The sequence below is a fragment of the Amia ocellicauda genome, chromosome 13, assembly GCF_036373705.1.
Source record: "Amia ocellicauda isolate fAmiCal2 chromosome 13, fAmiCal2.hap1, whole genome shotgun sequence".
In the NCBI taxonomy this organism is placed as follows: domain Eukaryota; kingdom Metazoa; phylum Chordata; class Actinopteri; order Amiiformes; family Amiidae; genus Amia; species Amia ocellicauda.
In genome coordinates this window covers 14,057,940-14,075,374 of record NC_089862.1, presented here as the reverse complement: position 1 = coordinate 14,075,374, position 17,435 = coordinate 14,057,940, and the positions used below count along the sequence as shown (strand labels likewise).

Below are 17,435 nucleotides of genomic sequence, written 5' to 3'. Positions count from 1 at the left end.
AATTATATATTATACAAATATACATGTAATTATGCATGTATGTTGTTGTTTTTTGCAAAAATCCAGTTACTTGCAAACAGTCTCAATGCAATTGTACACTGTCAATAACTCTTGCTTTATAACTTAAGTGCACTTTTAGTTAGCACAGTGAATTTCCTATATGAAACCACATTTAACCACGGATATCTGGCAGTTAGGTGTAAACTCCACTTTGTTAACACTTTACCTACCACTATCACCAGCTCATACATGGGGAAGAAGTGGGATAATCATTCTTGCTTAATGGAAAATTACTTTATGTTTTAGCTTTAATTGTATACTGAGCCACAGAGAATGAGAACTGTAAGATTTATTCACAGCAGGTATGACAAGAAAACTAGAAACATTTCTGCTGAGAGACTTGTTACAATGTATTATTTCAAATTTTAAATTTGTGTTATTTAAACTTAGTACTACTCACTACTATAATATAATAATAATGGTAGTTTTTTTATTTTATTGACATTATAACTTCTAAATATTGGAGGGCAGTAAATAGTGTGCAGTAATTATTTTCACCAAACTTTCAACCATCTAACAGCAGTTAATGATAAATAAAATACAAAAATAATCAAGACAGCAACCAGAAATTGCCCAATAGATAAAAAGATTGGATGGCAGTAGAAGCATGTGTATTAAATTGCATACATCATACACCATTCCAGGAAATGTAATGGTTAGACTACAAGGAACATAATGACTAACTTGCAATCTTAGGATTAAAACAATTTTTATTGCTTAGCAACAAAATCTATATGAGGTTTGCTACGCCTTAAGCAAATTCTGTGAAACACTTCCAGGTTCACAATTTATTTTACAGATAAAGGAGCTCATTATTCCCTTAACAAGGCTAATCATTCATATGCAAGACAGTATGTTGTTTTCAACAGCACCAAAAGTGTTTACATATTAAAACATACTGTGCAAAATTGAATTCTAATTAAAGAGAGTTAAATATAATTTAGAAGTTCACAAAGGGCATTAGTACATAATAATTGTAATGAATTGGTGCACAAAACACAGTTATAACTTTAAAAGATTGAAAGACATGAACATATAGATATAGACAAATTAATAAAAGTGGCATTCAGGAATACATTATATACATAGAATGAACTTACTCAGGGTGAATCAAAGCCTGGCCTAATGGGGGTACTTTTGAAGTCCTTATTCTTACATGCATAAGTGCATAAGTGCATTTTACAGAAAAGCTGTAAAATGGCCTCGCAACTGCATCATTGTTATTGTCTGTTGTGTCTACGCAGTAAAATGTGTTATTTGAGTCTTTAGGGAAGCAGTGCAAACAGAAGGGAAAAAAAAACGTTTTGAAAACAACTGAATGAAACTGAACAAAAAAGCAGTTGGGAAGTATTTAATTTTATTTAACTGAGATCTGGATTTCCTGATAATGTCCTGTCTTACAGTAAGGCCTCAGCTTGAATTATGACTCTAGTGGTGTTTGTGCCAAGTCAGTACGGGTTTAAGTGGTGCTCAGATATTTTCAGTTTCCTAAATTCTGATTAAGGCTAGAGATAACTGTAACAAATACAGCTGATTGACATAACACAAGGGAAGTCCAAACTCTTCACTGCTATTCCATAAAAATCAATAGAGTGGAAGTTGAAAGTTTACAAGCCTTAAATGATCCACTGAGTGTTGTTGCTTACTATTTGTGTCTATTCAGATGTTGCATTATAGTGCATCTGGATGTAACTGGAGTGTACTGTGTACATGATGTTCATTGCTGTGTTTATATCTCTATTCAGCTTTCTGGGATACACTTCATCATTACAATAACAAGGTCTGTTCATTTCAAAAGTCTTTGGTGTTTGGCTAATTCACAAAGGAGACCTCCACATTGAAAATGAATGCACTGTGTATTTTTGGAGAATTGTGAAAATGAAAATAAATTGAAAGCTTGTGGTCTGCAGTACTTTGCATGGCCACATTCACCACAGACAAGAGATTATACAATCTGGAGGTCAAAGAAAAGGAAGATAACCTTAGCGTAGAATAAGGATTCACTTCTGTACAGAAACTGTACAGTGTATTGTACTGTCGTGATTGTCACTTACAAATGCAACCTTTGTGTTCAGTCTAAACAGTTCCTTGAATTCCCTAGCAAACTTATTTTGTTCTGTATCAATTTTTTTTCCTAAGAATCTTTGCTGATCTCTCTTTCCCAAACTGGAGTGGAAAAGCTTCAGCAGTGCATTAGCTATTTGAAATGAAGAAATACACTGCAGTTCTAATAAGCTGTCTCTCATGCCATGAGGGATTTAATTTCAAACTGCATCTACACACATTTGTATTTTGTGAAGATGTGGGGCACTTGCATGTCCCTTTTTGTAGTTTTCTATTCATTTAAGGACCTTCTCCTGGAACCCATTATGCAAAATGTTAGCACACAGCTTAAAGGAAAGTAGACAAGCCTTGAGAGTAATTTGGAGGAATGGCAGATATAAGGAAGCCAAGGGTCAAGGGTCAAGGTTGTCATGCAGTTGCTCTAGACATGCATTCTTCTGGTACATGCATACCACTGTGTGACTTCATTTACTTTTCTTTTAGTCTATAACCTTCACCCAATGCTTTTCATTCTTTCAATTATGATATATCAATTGTGTTATTATCCACTGCCAATTCCCTTCTGCTGCTCCTGCCCCCTCCTGTGTTTTCGAATGATCTCTTACAACTCCAGCTCATTGGCTTTGTATGTCATTACATTCATAGCAACCTCTGCTACACAGTGCACTGTAAGCTTTAATTACCATAGGTGCTGTTTGTTTTCTGTGCAGTGTAGTTTGACACTAATCTTGCTCTGCAAATAAAAACATACATAGCCATTGTGTACAGGGCTCCCCGAGGTGTTTATTTTGTTCACACATTTCTGTTTGGTTCACATGCAAAGATGATTCAGTAGCAAGTTTATTCTAAAGCTAAGGGACGATGGTGAAAGGATTGTATAGTATAGCTATTTGTTATAATTGTATAGAATGAAAGGCCCTTTAAATATTGAGACCTCAATTCAAATCAGAACCGATTAAACTTTAACTATGATCAATGATTTAGAGTTTTTGCCCAACTTATACTTCAGCTCACGTCTTTGAATCTTACTGAATTGAACTATAAAACATAACATTATAGGCCCAGCAGATGATTAAGGAATGACTATAATTAGAATTGTTACTTCTCTCCAGCAGAAAACTAAGACTCTTTCTCATTCAACAGAAGTTGGAAAACTAAGACTGAATGCAGTGTAACATAAATGATAATTTACTTTATAGTATCTGTTAGCATCTGTTACAAAGACACAATCAGTAAAAATAAAAATAAATGTAAAATTATATAAATTAAGTTGATATTTGTACACAAAATAATACCCACCATTTTCTCTGATGTAATTGTAAGCACTTGCATGTCTGTATTGATAGTTTAATTATTGTCGTGATGACGTGTAATGTAAACCTCAACATACCAGACTTTTAATCTGAAAAGCCAGAAGATTCTCACTTCAGTTTGGTTTTATACTTACTTGCAGGCATGGTGATAGCAAAGCAGTGTATTATAAATGAATAGGAGTGTGATTAATTGTATGTAATTTTATAATTAGATCAATCAGTTTAGATTCATAATAATTAAGAAAAAGATGCGGGAATTAAAATGCAGCACAACACCATACTCAAAACTGTTTAAGAATTCTTGCCCATGTTTAATTCATTGTATTCATTCACATCATTCAGACTTTAATTTTTTTGTATTAAGAGCTAACATTTAATTTCCTCTGAGATTCCTGGCTTAATATTAGAGGTTTAAATAGTAATGATACTGTCTTTTACGAAACATGCATTACACCTCAGCATTTACTTTGGAATAATACAATATCAGTTTAAGCTTTCATAAAACGTTAATTTATTGGTTGAGATTCATTATTTAGTTCTAACGGGACTTTAAACATAGACTATTTTTCTCTTCCCCAAAATCCTTAAATAAGGAACTATTACAGAAGAAAAGTAAAATAACCATTAGAGAATTACTCCTTTTGGATCCGTGCAAAAATGTTTAGCTAATGCAAACTCTATCATGACGCAATTAAAAATCAGCAATGTTATGTTTAAAATACATTCATCTGTAAGAAAAGCACCTGTATCTTGTGAATTATGTCCTGCACAAGGACTCTCTGGTCTTGAGACACACCTACTTGTCACCCTAGTAACGTTTTATAACAAGTAATGGCAGTAAATAGCAACTGGCATATCTATAGCTGATGCTGATGCCAATTAAAAAACACAAAGTTTGTTTTCATGTAATATATTGTGTAATTCACACCAAGGTTAGAACAGCAAGTGGAATTCTACATTGAGGAATAATTCGGAGATTTATTTTTACCATTATATTAATTGAAAAGTGGTATTTAAATAACAATGGAGCAGTGTGAAAAGAAAGATTCAGACAGTGTGGACCTTCTTTTAAACTTAATTCAGCAGAAGAACCGACAGCTGAAAACTCTTCTCAGTGCAACAGAGAACTGCAACCAAGGAGATGCAATCTGTGAGATCCGGTCTCAGCTTGTAACTCTGGTTAAAGGTCTGAACATATTATTTTCTGAAAAAGTTTCAATATCTAAGGAGACACTTCAAATTACATGTGAAATATTTTCATCTGAAATTTACTGGGAGAACCAAGTTTCCTCCAGAGAGACAGGTATGTTGCTCTTTTTTTAAGCATTTAAAATATCCTATCTTTAAGAGATCCTTTCAAAATGTATTCATTTGCTTGAGGTCATGTATATGTTTTTCTCAAGCTCTGTTTACATAGGTTTACATTATACATCAATATCAATATCTATATTAATGTTATATTATATGTTATATTAACTTCTAAATTAATTTAAAAAATAATGAAAACATTTAAACAAGCATGTTGAATCTTCCATATACAGTTAATTTATTTTTTAACAGGAATTTACCATGTGTATGTACTGCAAAATTTTCAACTATTTGTCAAAAAGTTTGTATGGTGGGAAAAAAACAAAATACAAAACTGAAATATCATAATTGGAAAAGTCTCCACTCCCCTGAGTTAATACTTGATAGCAGCACCTTTGGCAGCAATTGCGGCTATGAGTCTGTAGGGATAGGTCTCTATCAACTTTACAAACCAAGATTTGGCAATTTGATAATTCTTCTTTACAAAACTGTTCAAGCTCTGTCAAGTTCCTTGGGGAGCGTTCATGGACAGCAATCTTCAAGTCATGACACATATTTTCCATTGGATTTAGTTTGGGACTCTGACTGGGCCACTCAAGGACATTTACCTTTCTGTTCAGTAGTGACTCATACATTTGTGCTTCAGTTAGTTGAAGGTGAACTTCCATCCCAGCTTTCTTGTAAAAAGTTCTGTATTAGTTTCATTAGACCACAAGGCTTCATGACACATCACTACAGAATCAGAACGGCTCCAGCATTCTTCAAACAGGATTCAAGCTGCGCTTTCTTTTGTATCATACAGGCCAGATTGTGGAGTGGTTGGGATATCGAAGTCACATGCACACATTGACCAGTCCTGGACATAAAAGCCTGTAGCTCTTGTAAAGTTGCCATTGGCCTCTTTGGCAGCCTCATGATCAGTCTCCTTCTTGCCCGTGTAGCTGATGTGATTCGAACCGCGCACCACCAGCGCCCCTCCGAGCGCTCCGTACCGCAGTGGCTCCAGCGCAGTACAGCGTTAAGCCCTCTACGCTAAAAGGTTGGGCCTCCTACCACGGGAGATTTATCCTGAAATCATGTGAATCATTACAATATAACACAGATGGAGGCCACTTAACTTAGTTTGATTTTGAAGGTGATTGCTTCCCTTGAGCTAATTTAGGTTTGCTATTACATGTATATTAAATATATTTTAAATATATACTAAATATGTTGAAATCATGGATTGGTCCCAGTGGTTCAGATTGGCTCTATGCTAGTCGATCATAACAATTCCCCAAGTGGAGGCAGATAATTGGCTAAGCATTGCTTATGTTCAGAATCAGTCACTGTTTTCTCGGCTTGCTGTGCAACAGCGACACCTGTGGCTCGATGGGACCCGGACAGCATTCAGTGGACTTTTTGAGCGCTTCTTCACTCCTGTGTTAGTACTAGAGTCATAGATAGCTTTGAGTTGATGGCTGAGTCCAACATGTGCTAATATTATATATATAAAAAAATAAAATAAAAAAATGTATGATTTCAAAAGTTCTATTTCTTTAACACAAGGTTTAATCTCTTGTTTTATTTTCAGAATCTGTCCTCCAGGATCAAGGACTCAGCATAAAGAATATTATGCATGATGTTGTTGATGGTTTTAAAACTATTGAAAACAGCTTGCACGAAATGAAATGTAAGCTGGATACAGCAGACTCATTAAACATTATTGACAAAGAAGTAACTACTACATCTTTGGAAGTAAAAGGACAAAATGAAGTTAATGTGCATGGCTCAGAAGCAGATCGACAAGACCAAGAACAGCATTCACACAAATATATTTCCTCTGAGAAGGAACAACTACAGCAATTGGAGAGAGCTTGTGCTAGTAACTCACCCACTACAGACACGTTGTCAGACGCAGAGACAGATCGTAATGTAGAAACATCTCTTAAATCTGAAGATGAAAAACAGGCAGTAGAGTTAAAACATGACAACAAGTCTTCAGAACTGAGAGAAATAAATGACATGCAAGAGACTGTCAAAACTGATATGAGTAAGAACCAAACTGTCAGTGATCCAGCAGTGGATAATGGTTACCAAATTACAAAAAGCACTAGTCCTTTGTTTGAAGAAGGAGCAACTGAGAGTGATAATGGTCACACTGGAGCTGAAAGGAGACATGGCAAAGACACAGGAGGAATGTCAACTAAAGTGTAAGTGAATTATTTAATAGAAGCTATGAAAATGTATTAATCAGAGTAGTGTGCGCCAACTTTAACGGGAAAAAAGTCTGTGCACATTATGAGGAATATCTTCTTGGAGCACTAGCTTTACACATTCAATAAAAAAGAAAAAGAAAAGTTAAAGCTTATAAATTGTAGGAAAGGTGGCATGCTTTACTATTTTTCCATTGTGTTCTAATAATAATTAATATAAAAGATTACATTCAGAAGCTAATTGTGAACTTCGCGATTCCACACGGGTCGTGTTGACGAGTCTTGGAGACTTTATTAGTGCGGCTGCAAGAACAGACATTTACTCTACGGCTAATTCAATATGACTTGTCAACCTCAACCCCTGTCAGATACAGGTGTTGATTAACCGCAATCGTGACACGACCGTAGCTCCCTGGTTGTGTTATGCGTTTAAAACAAAACAGCATGAGAAATGAAGTCGTGTGAAAATGACACAACCACCCTGAGTTCGAATATGACCTAAATGTCAGCAGGTGCCCCCCCATATTACTGGGGAGAGTGGAGGGAGGGCTATGCCCATGCATTGCAAAAGGCTGGGGAGCTAAAACTTCAATTTTTATTTTTGGAAAATGAATTAACTATGACAAACAACACTAGAACTTTATCAGCATAGGCCTGTTTATTTTTAGTTGGTTTAGCCTAATTCTAGGATTTAGTTTGCTAGCTTGCTGCTATTGTTATCTGTCCTACATGATTGTTTACCATTTTTAATTGGTGACTATATTAATATATATTTAAGACTCTGAGACACTGGTAATAAGAAACCTCCTTAACTTTCATATTATAATTAGTTGATTCTAAAAAGTAAAGAATACTCATTTGTGCGTTGGATTTACGTGAGGAATATTACAATTAAATCACTAGTAAAACTTTGTCTTTGGGCAACCAGGTATTTTAAATAAGAATATTATTACTATACTTAATTCTTAAAAACTGATACAGAAAGAGCAAGCTTTATCATATTACTTTATTACTGTCCTCAGAGGGGTAATTATATTCCTACTCCTAATATGCTGACTGATCCCCTGGCTTTCCAAAATCACTGGGGGAGTGAGATTGCTGGCAGGGCAGGTATATAGTCAATCTGCGGAGCACCCCCCTGCACCTTTGAGTCTGAAGCAGCACCCAGATCCAGGTGCATCTGAGCGCTTTTCCAGAACCCTACAGGGAAGAATCGTGACAGAAAGAACCAGATCTGTTCCACAGCAGTCAAGGGACGGCCAATATGTCAGTACTACTTCTTCTGGAGGTACCCTTGTGTGAGGCTCTAATAAGGATCTTACCGGTGTGTCTGAAGGGATCCTGGAGGCTTTTGAGAGAAGTATAGCAAGCCGGAACTGCAGAGAAAGACTTCAGAGGTCATCCAGAGAGGTAATCTAGTGCGCCCATAGCCGAACATGAGAGCTGTCAAGATGCACTCTGTTGAATCATGCTCTGCTGAATGGTACGCTAGAAGAACAAGGGACAGATGATGTTTTACATCTGCTGATTGATCGCTGTAAGGATTGGCCTGCTAGCTGGCTGGCATCCAGTTCAACTGCTCCACAAAGCGGTGGCTCTGGAAATGCAGCCCCCCTGGTTGCTGTGGAGCTCCTCCAGGAAGCTGAAGCAGGAAAACATGCCCTCCTGGAGCACATTGAAAACCATGGTTCACTTCATGAAATTGTCAATCGTCAACAATAGCTTCCTGAATCGTCTCTTCTCAACACAGTACTGATTTACAATATCTACACTATTTGTATACATTTTAAGGAATTGACACTACACATATGAAAAACAAATATAAATAGATAGACAGACACGCAGACAGATACAAATAAGTAGCACCCCATTGTAACAAAGCATCAATGTTTGTTAGGCTTCAAGGATATATTCTGTTACACATTGCGTCTGAATGTCACCAGATTAATAAGTTTTAGTCTCCCTACACAATAATGAAATGCCTCAAGGAGATGTCTTTGTTGTTGAGTTCATGTTATGTCAGACAGACTGGTCGTCCACAGTCATCCAATCCTGATCTTCAGACTCTCGCTCTCTACATAATTGCTGAGACAGCCTGTCAGAAGATATCTAGTGCATCTGCTTGCCCTCAGATCATGATCCTGGAGGCTTATTATGCTTTCTCTTGGTTGCATTTTTGAGGCTGCTGTGTAGAACTAAAAACATAAAAAACACTGATAACAGGCTTTGTGATATTGATCTATATTTTGCAGGTCATCATTAGATCAGGTCAGGTCTTGTGTTGCAGCCTGTTAGCATTTGGTATACAGTAATTATTTCCTATAGCAATGAGAAATGTTTGATGTTATCTGTTCTGCCTTTCACATGGCACCTATTTTTATCACAGTATTTTGTATATCTGGATGATGAGTGTGGTCATGCAAAGGTTGTGGTTTGTGCCTGTTTCACTTTTCAAATATAATTTTATTTTAGTCACCAGACACCAGCCTAATCATCTCTAATTGAAATAACCACTTGTATCACTTTCTAATATGTAGTTTGCCAATAATAACATTATGAAGACTTATTAGATTTCAATGTTTATTCCTGCTGTATGTACCTGGCTATAAACCTGTAATTAGCATTGTTAATCGCTGTGCATTTCTCAGTCAGATCTGAGAGCATTGTTTTAATGTAAATAAGTATTAATTAATGGGAGATTTGTCATCAGATCTCTGAATTAATTGAGAAACTGACATGGATTTTCAAGGCAAAATACATTTTGAAAGGTAGGTAGGGAAAACATTGAAAACTAACTAGCTTAATTATGAAACATACAAACCAATCAATAGCTATTGAAAACAATCTTAGTAGCTAGAACTTACATTATTTTGTGGATGTAGGCAATGTCATTGTTTTCTGAATTAATGGAAACACTAACCTAACACTGTTCGGTATTGGCAATCAACAGCATACATGTCAAAATCAGCATTGTTATAGGAACCAAAGTGGTGTTAAAGAGACACAGTCAGTGCTTTGACCTTTCTATGAGAAATATTTACAGTACAAACTAAAAATAGTTAATGTTTAAATGTACTCTGTATTTTGTTTCAATGACCATTGATCATTTTGAAATGAATCATCCAACTGCTTCATCGCAACATGTAAGGAGAGAGGGTATACTGAAACAAAATGAGAGTCAGGAAGAACTCAATATTCACTTAATCCCATTCCTCTTGTAAATCAGCAGGAGTTAAACAATAATGTACCTAATAATTAGAATCCTATTTATGTTCTCAGGCTTCCTGTAGAATCAGAAGACCCAAATGATCTTCAGCATTCTTGCTATATTACTGCACCCTGCAATATGATCCAACAAATGACCTGCAGGATTGTGAATGACATGAGTCCACTAATTATAACAGACTCAGAAGAACTGGTTAGCAATATAATCAGAATACAGTGTACAGACACCAGGATAAAAATACCATTCCCAATCACGATTGCGATACCATTCAGTGCCCGCTATCGAGGAAATTACCGTGATATCATGGTGAAGGTGATTGATGATGAGTTACAGCCAAGCTACATACATCCTTTTTCCACTGAAGGCACCTATGGAGGACAGAAGGTTTGTAAATATGTTGTTGAATCTAATTTTCTTTTTTTTTTCATTCACTAGTGTGTCATTTAAAGTTGACATAAACTGAATATTGTATACCCTTATAATATTGTTTCTCTTGTTGCTCCTAGACTTTAAATGTGCTCTTAATTGCAAACTATAATTGATCTTTTATGAAATCCAGCTATGTGTCTTCCACTTTGATTAAACCCTTCAAATATTCTTAAATTAGATATCATATTGTAAATCCAATGAACTGCTAGAACAAGAACTAGCAATTCTGTAAACATTGTGTGAAGTAGCCATACATTACAAACTACCTATTATTATGATTTATTTATTTTTACCTGTGTAGAACAAGTACCATTTGTACTAGTCGTCATAAAAAAGTGAAAGTGAAAGCGAAGTGAAATTATAATATAAGTGTGTTTATAATTCAATACATTTCTGAAATATGTTCTACAGTAATAACGATGAGAAATGCCCATGTCTTCTTTTGTTTCAGGGTTCATTTGCAGAAGTAAAGGTGTACAAGCTTGGCATATTTTCAGTTGTGTCATGCTTACATAAGGAAAATTTCACTGTTCCCAGAAAAGGACTTTCTCTGAAACTGAGCATGGATGCCAGAATTTCCCTTGATTACCCGCCAGGGTCTTTTAGTGCTCCTGTGATTGTTCAGTCTATGGTAGGAGCTGTTTTCATTCTATTTTATTTGGTATAGAATTCATCAGTTAGTCAACATGTCCTTCTAGCCATAAAATTGTATCTTTTGTAATAAAAATTTTTGCATTTCGATTTAAAGCTAACATACACATTCAACATGTTTTTAGCTTCTGTATAGTTTAAAATGCCTTCTATTATATTTTTGATAAGTGTTAGTCTTTGGGTTTTAAAGTTAGAATGGCATTTCTGTTACATACATTAAATTACCTTTTGTAGTGGATCTAGCTGAGCTTCAGATTTTGGTGTTAGGGATTCTGGCTTCTTTTAAGATAACTTTTATAGCAAAATTAAGATTAGGGTACACAGTAGGTTTAAAACAAATTGAGTTAAGCTTAAGGTTAGGGTTATATTTTGTAGCAAACTTTGCCTACCATTAGGGTTAGAATTACACTTCTAATCATATAGTAACTCTAGTGGTCCCAAATATTGGTGTTCACAAGCTTTGTGGTACATAATTCAAACACAGATCAATATGGAAACTTAATACCAGTATCATTCCTTTGCTTTTTGTTTACTAGGTCCAGCCTATTGATGCATCACTCATAGCAACACTGAAATCTAAGAATGATTCATACCACTTTGTTGTTTCTACAAGCCCTCTAGTTCATATTGTTCATCCCTCAACACAGTCCTTCCGGAAACCCGTCACTGTCACTCTTCCTTGCCCCCCAAACCCAAACAAGAAGAAGCAAGGAGAGGAAGTAGAACACACAAGACCAACCAGTGCATCAGTAATCAGAAACACTTCCATTCATCGTGTAAGGTAATCAAACTAGTGGTATTGTTTGTTTTTCAACCAATAAAGGCAAAATAATTGAAGAACGTTATGGGGAAAAGCATGCTGACATGCTGGTCATGTGGCTGTTAGTACATACAGGAACATTATCTAGGTAGTCCCTGAAAGATTCATGCCTCCCATATAAAGTGTTGATTTGTTATTTTCTTATTTGCAAAAGTCACAATTTTATTTGTTTTAACACTTTAAAACTTGACAATTACAATTGAAAGTGTTTGTACTGTAGTTTTTCTATTATTCAACTTAAATGTCTACAGACAACTATATATGACTTGTGTGTCCTCCTGAACAATTTCAGGGCAATGAGCGCCTCTGTGAAGAATTCAAGAAAGACAGCTAATGAATACCTCTCCTTACTTGGTTATAAATCCAAAGAAGACCAATGGCTTGTCATGGAAGATGTGGCAGTAAGGAATATGCAGAATGGACTAGTCTCTTTCGAAATGACTGAACATTTTGAAAAGTATGTGGATCATATTTGTTTTTATAACTTTATTATCATATCTATAGTCATGTGTTATAAAACTGCCTGCTTAGAAATTGAATATATTCTAATTTGTGTTTCTGTTTTCCTGTTTTGTATAGATTTGTTGTTTTACGACTCGTGTCCTCAATGAAACATTCACATTTGACAGCTTTAATTCATGACATCGAAGAGTCTATCTGCAGTACTATGGTTACCATTGTCTTGTATCGAAAAAAAGAACACCCAAACAATGCTGTGGTTATAACAGTTCCCACCAAAGACCTGAGCTGGGAGCTGATGAAGCTTCGTGGAGAAGGATACTGTAGTCCTCCAGACCCATCGGAGGAAATCAAAATGCGAGAAGGAGAACAATTTGTTTTAACATTTAGTGGAAATATCACATCAGCAGGTCACACAATAAAACATAGTACTAGCTAACATTTTGTGTTTATAATATTTGAACACAATGAACTGGTTGTGATTCTTAAATACATTTTGCTTTAATGTCTATCCCATTAAATTTATTTTAACAATGAAATTCACAGCTTTATCAGATAATGCAGCATTTGTATATATTAGAAATTAAACCCATACAAATTAAAATACATGTTTTATTTGTGAAAGTACACTTTGAGACATTAATTTGTGTTAATGTCCTTTGAATGATGTTCAGATGCTACAGCTTCAACTAAATGTGGAAAATGGAAGGGCACTTTGTATTGTATTATGCATGTTACCAACTAAAATGGGATCATTTAAATCAGAAGAAATGTCTAGAGTATTAATTAACAGAGTTGCTGTTCTCGTTTTCAATTCACACAATGGCAAAGCCTTGAAATTAACATTTCTACAAATCTGCTTCTCATATTACTTGTAGGGGGAAAAAGCAATGGTCCCACACTGCAGAGAATAACATTCCATTCCCAGCGAAAGAACAGGCTGGATCTGTGTTTAAAGGAGGTGGATGAGTTTGGCAATTACTGCTCACCGCATTACAAAGGGACAGCAATATTTTATAAAGTCACAAAGGAACAGATTGCTGTGTGTGGGGATATTGAATGTAATCTTCAAGACCCCGTGTGCAAACTCCCATTAACCTTGCCCAAGGTGAGCCAGACAGATGATTTGAATGCTTTTAAATATTTGCCTTCTGCCTGTTTTTGCAGTCAGTTTGGTTACTTTATTCTGCATGTGACACAGTTTGTATAATTAATTTTAATTATTGTATTTAAACGTTGATATTAACCCCTTGAGCGTATACAGAATAACATTGCATACATAGCAATTATCCCCACTGGTCTCCATATATCCAGTTTTTAACTGAAAAGATCCACAGTGTATTGTAGTCCTCCAGACCCATCAGAGGAAATCAAAATGCAGTGATCAGTTTTTAATGATGAATAATTTCTAAAAAGCAACTTGGAAATGGACCTTAGTGAAGACCTTTAGTGCTCACTCTACTGCAATTCTACTCAGGGGAAACAAGGGTTAATTTCAGACTTTTGTACATACTGATTATATATACATCAAATTCAGTTTAAAACCATAGACCAAATACTATTATAGAATGAACTGCACTGCATTAAACTGAATTAAAATACACTATTGATGAATGGATATACAACATCACCTTGTCAGTTTTTGACATGCTTACACAATTATTCTTGTTTGTTTGCTTATGTTTTCACTTTCCTGAGATACACCTCACCTAAAACAAATGATTCACCACACAATAATACTCCAACCTAACCAAAGGACTGTGTATAGTACAAAGCTTTAAATAGATTGAACAATGTGCTGTATATGTACTGGGGAGTAACTCAGTAATCACAGCTGTACATACAATAGCAATCCTTTCATACAACCTTTGCAATGTATTACTGTTTTGGTTTGTTTTTGACATTTCCCCCTATCAGTCCTTATCTCCTCCCTTTTCATATGTATACTGTTGCACTGTTCTGCTCTCTCCAGACAAGCTCATCCCATAATATTTCAATGGGGGTAAAGGTTCATGTTCATTGCAAATATCTCAAAACTGGTTGGGCTTCCTTTTGATTTACATTTACATTTAGTCTGGCGGGGTGTAGTGTAACAAGCAGCATACACATGCCCTGGGATGAGGATTAGGACTGAATGGACAAAAATAAATGATAACTATACACAGTGTAGCTGTGATTGCAACCAGATTTAAGATATTTAGATTCATATCAAGATTATAAATGGTTGCAGTAGAATGCCAGCACAAAAAATAAATAAAACTGCCCTAGTTATAATCTTCTTTTGAGAAAGTGCAACATATTTATTTCTTCTCAATAACTATATCATTTGTTTAATGCATTTAAGATTAATTAAATTAACTATATTAAATTAAATTATTCTTTTATTGTGTCCGGCCCATTGCCATTTGAACATTTTTACTCTTACAATTGTTACTTTTCTTTGTTCTTGGATCCATTTATTTGCTTTTATGGCTCTTCTTGTTATTCCAAGTATGCATCTTTTCACTGTTGTTTGCTGTTTCTATATTATTTTTGATATTAAGTGACCAGGTAGAAATAATTAGAAAAAATATGTGTGTGTGTGTGTGTGTGTGTGTGTGTGTGTGTGTGTGTGTGTGTGTGTGTGTACATAATTGGTTTATAGCTACCTTTGAGAATAATATATTACATATATTGTTTAATTTTAGAAAGAGAGAATCATCAGCCGCCCTGTGAGTGCTAAAGTTGTATTTCGCGATCAGTCAGGTACGTTTATTTATATGATTAATATCTTTTAAGTAATCTGTCAAGTCCAATGAACACAAACGTGGAAAAACATGACATGGAAGCAGAACAGCTGAAACTCTGTAGCTGTAAAAAGGTACTACAGTGATAATGTATGTATGTTTATATATTTCTAACTTACACTATAAATAAGTTCTACCTAGTATTGTATTGAAACATATTTTACTTAACTTTTAAACACACAATTTCCAAGGAGATATTAAGTGATTTAAGTTGACTAATTTAGAGGAAAGTATTAAATGCCAGTACATCTTCACTCTTACTCTTCCAGAGCCCCTCTCAGATGCCCTCCTACTCTGGCTGTCAGAGGAGCTGTCAGAAGAGGACGCAGCTCTCCTGGTGCTCTGCCTCCGAATCCGCCGCAGCTCCATCCAGCTGGTCAAACTCAAAATCCCAGAGAACCTGCCCCAACAGATATTTGAGCTTCTTGTCATGTGGAGGAAGAGTCTTCCCGCCAGTGCTGACAAAATCAGTCTACTCTCACACTATCTCTCTAAGTGTGGTAGAAGCGATCTGGCAAAAGATTTGATTCTACAAGAAAGAATCCACAGTGATCCTGAGGAATAAATACTGACATGCATGCTTGCTCAATTCGATTTAAAAATGCCATGTGTTTTCTCTTGATTGAAAATATGAACAAAATCTGTTTGCAAACCTGTTATCTCGTGGATTGAGAAGCATCTCTCTTTACAAATTGGTGGTGTCTTATAAAATACTAATCAGGTAATCCTCACTGAAATTTGTTTGTTTGTTTGTTTTTTTGCATTCATATTTTTATACTAAAACTAAAAAGGGCTACTGTTGATATCAATAGAAATAAATATGTGCAGAAACATATGCAGTTCCTCTCTTGTCACACATGAGGGCATCCATAGTCTGTAAAATAATTTAATGGTCCATCAAGGTCCATGTTACGGATCTTCCTAACGTATTTGCAGTTTTATTTTATACTGATAAACCAGTTTCTAACAGGTGACTGTGTGCATTTTCTGTTTATAAAATATGTTTGAGTAAAGTTTGATTGAAAGCAGATTAGAAAAATAACATGGGAGATTGCAGTGCAGTCTCTTGGGCCAGATCTGATTAGCTGATTAACCAACATGATATGTGTTTGCATAAACGATTGGTCAGTAAGCTGGTCATACCCCTTGTAGCTGCCTTCAACTCTATTAAAGGCCAGGTCACAGAGAGTGCAAAATTCAGCTCAACTCTGTTTTGTTTTGATTTCAAGGTAGTTTGTAGTTTGCATAGTTTGAACTCTGTTAATTGTAGTCTTGTTTTGTTGTTTTTCATATTGTACTGAGTTTGCATGTCCTACGAATGGTCTGTTGACTTAAAAAGATAATGTTCATTTAAATAAAGTCTTCCTTCCACTACAAAGGTGTATTTTAACCTCAGATATACGGACAAAGAACAACACAAAAAACTAAATTGGGCATAATAATGTGCTGCACAATTAAAAAAAAAAGAGACCCAGAAAACCCAGAGAATTTACATGGTGCTGTTGCAGATAGCAGTCTTTACTGTCCTGATGTACTTTATGTCTGGGATAAATATATATCAGGAGAGGTTTGTGTTAATTAAAATATTATAATATAATGCAACAATAGCAACAGGGTAAAAAAAAAACACCCAAGCAGGCTTTTTTGGGGGGATTTCCTAAAAACCAAAAAGACAACAATGATAATAATAAAAGGGTAAACACAAAATAAAGAACTCTTGAACTCTGAAAGTGCAGTGTAGGCATGACTCATACAAATACTATGAGATTTGTATGAATTGTATTTTAGATTCAACAGGGTAGTAATAGGAACAACAAATATGCAATCAAATTGGGTTTCTGTTTTAAATATGTCTGCTTTATTGAGTTTGACTGCCATACAAATATTTGAGAAATTTCTAAACAAAAGTATGAATTACATTTTACTGGGTGTTTTTAAAAACAAATGAAAGGTTACAAATGAGTGTAAGCCTCTGTGCATGTAGAATATGCATCACATTCATATAAACAGCTTCCCTGCACTTTTTGCTGTGAATGCTGTTTTTTGTGTTTTTTTTGCTTACTTCCTCTTCTCGTTAAACAAAAGAGTGGACCAGAGATGTGAAGTACACCTGGTGCTGAGTAC

The 17,435-nt window shown here is 35.3% G+C and overlaps 1 protein-coding gene across 1 annotated transcript; it reads left to right on the top strand.

Annotated features, from left to right (window-relative positions):
* Positions 1-4,283: 4,283 nt before the first annotated feature.
* Positions 4,284-16,748, top strand: dthd1 (death domain containing 1). The gene is made up of 10 exons (XM_066719981.1): positions 4,284-4,740; positions 6,319-6,937; positions 10,220-10,550; positions 11,047-11,226; positions 11,783-12,027; positions 12,359-12,523; positions 12,646-12,935; positions 13,404-13,633; positions 15,213-15,270; positions 15,581-16,748. The coding sequence occupies exons 1-10, from the start codon at positions 4,461-4,463 to the stop codon at positions 15,874-15,876; spliced, it is 2,694 nt and encodes an 897-aa protein (XP_066576078.1). The 5' UTR covers positions 4,284-4,460; the 3' UTR covers positions 15,877-16,748.
* Positions 16,749-17,435: the final 687 nt, after the last annotated feature.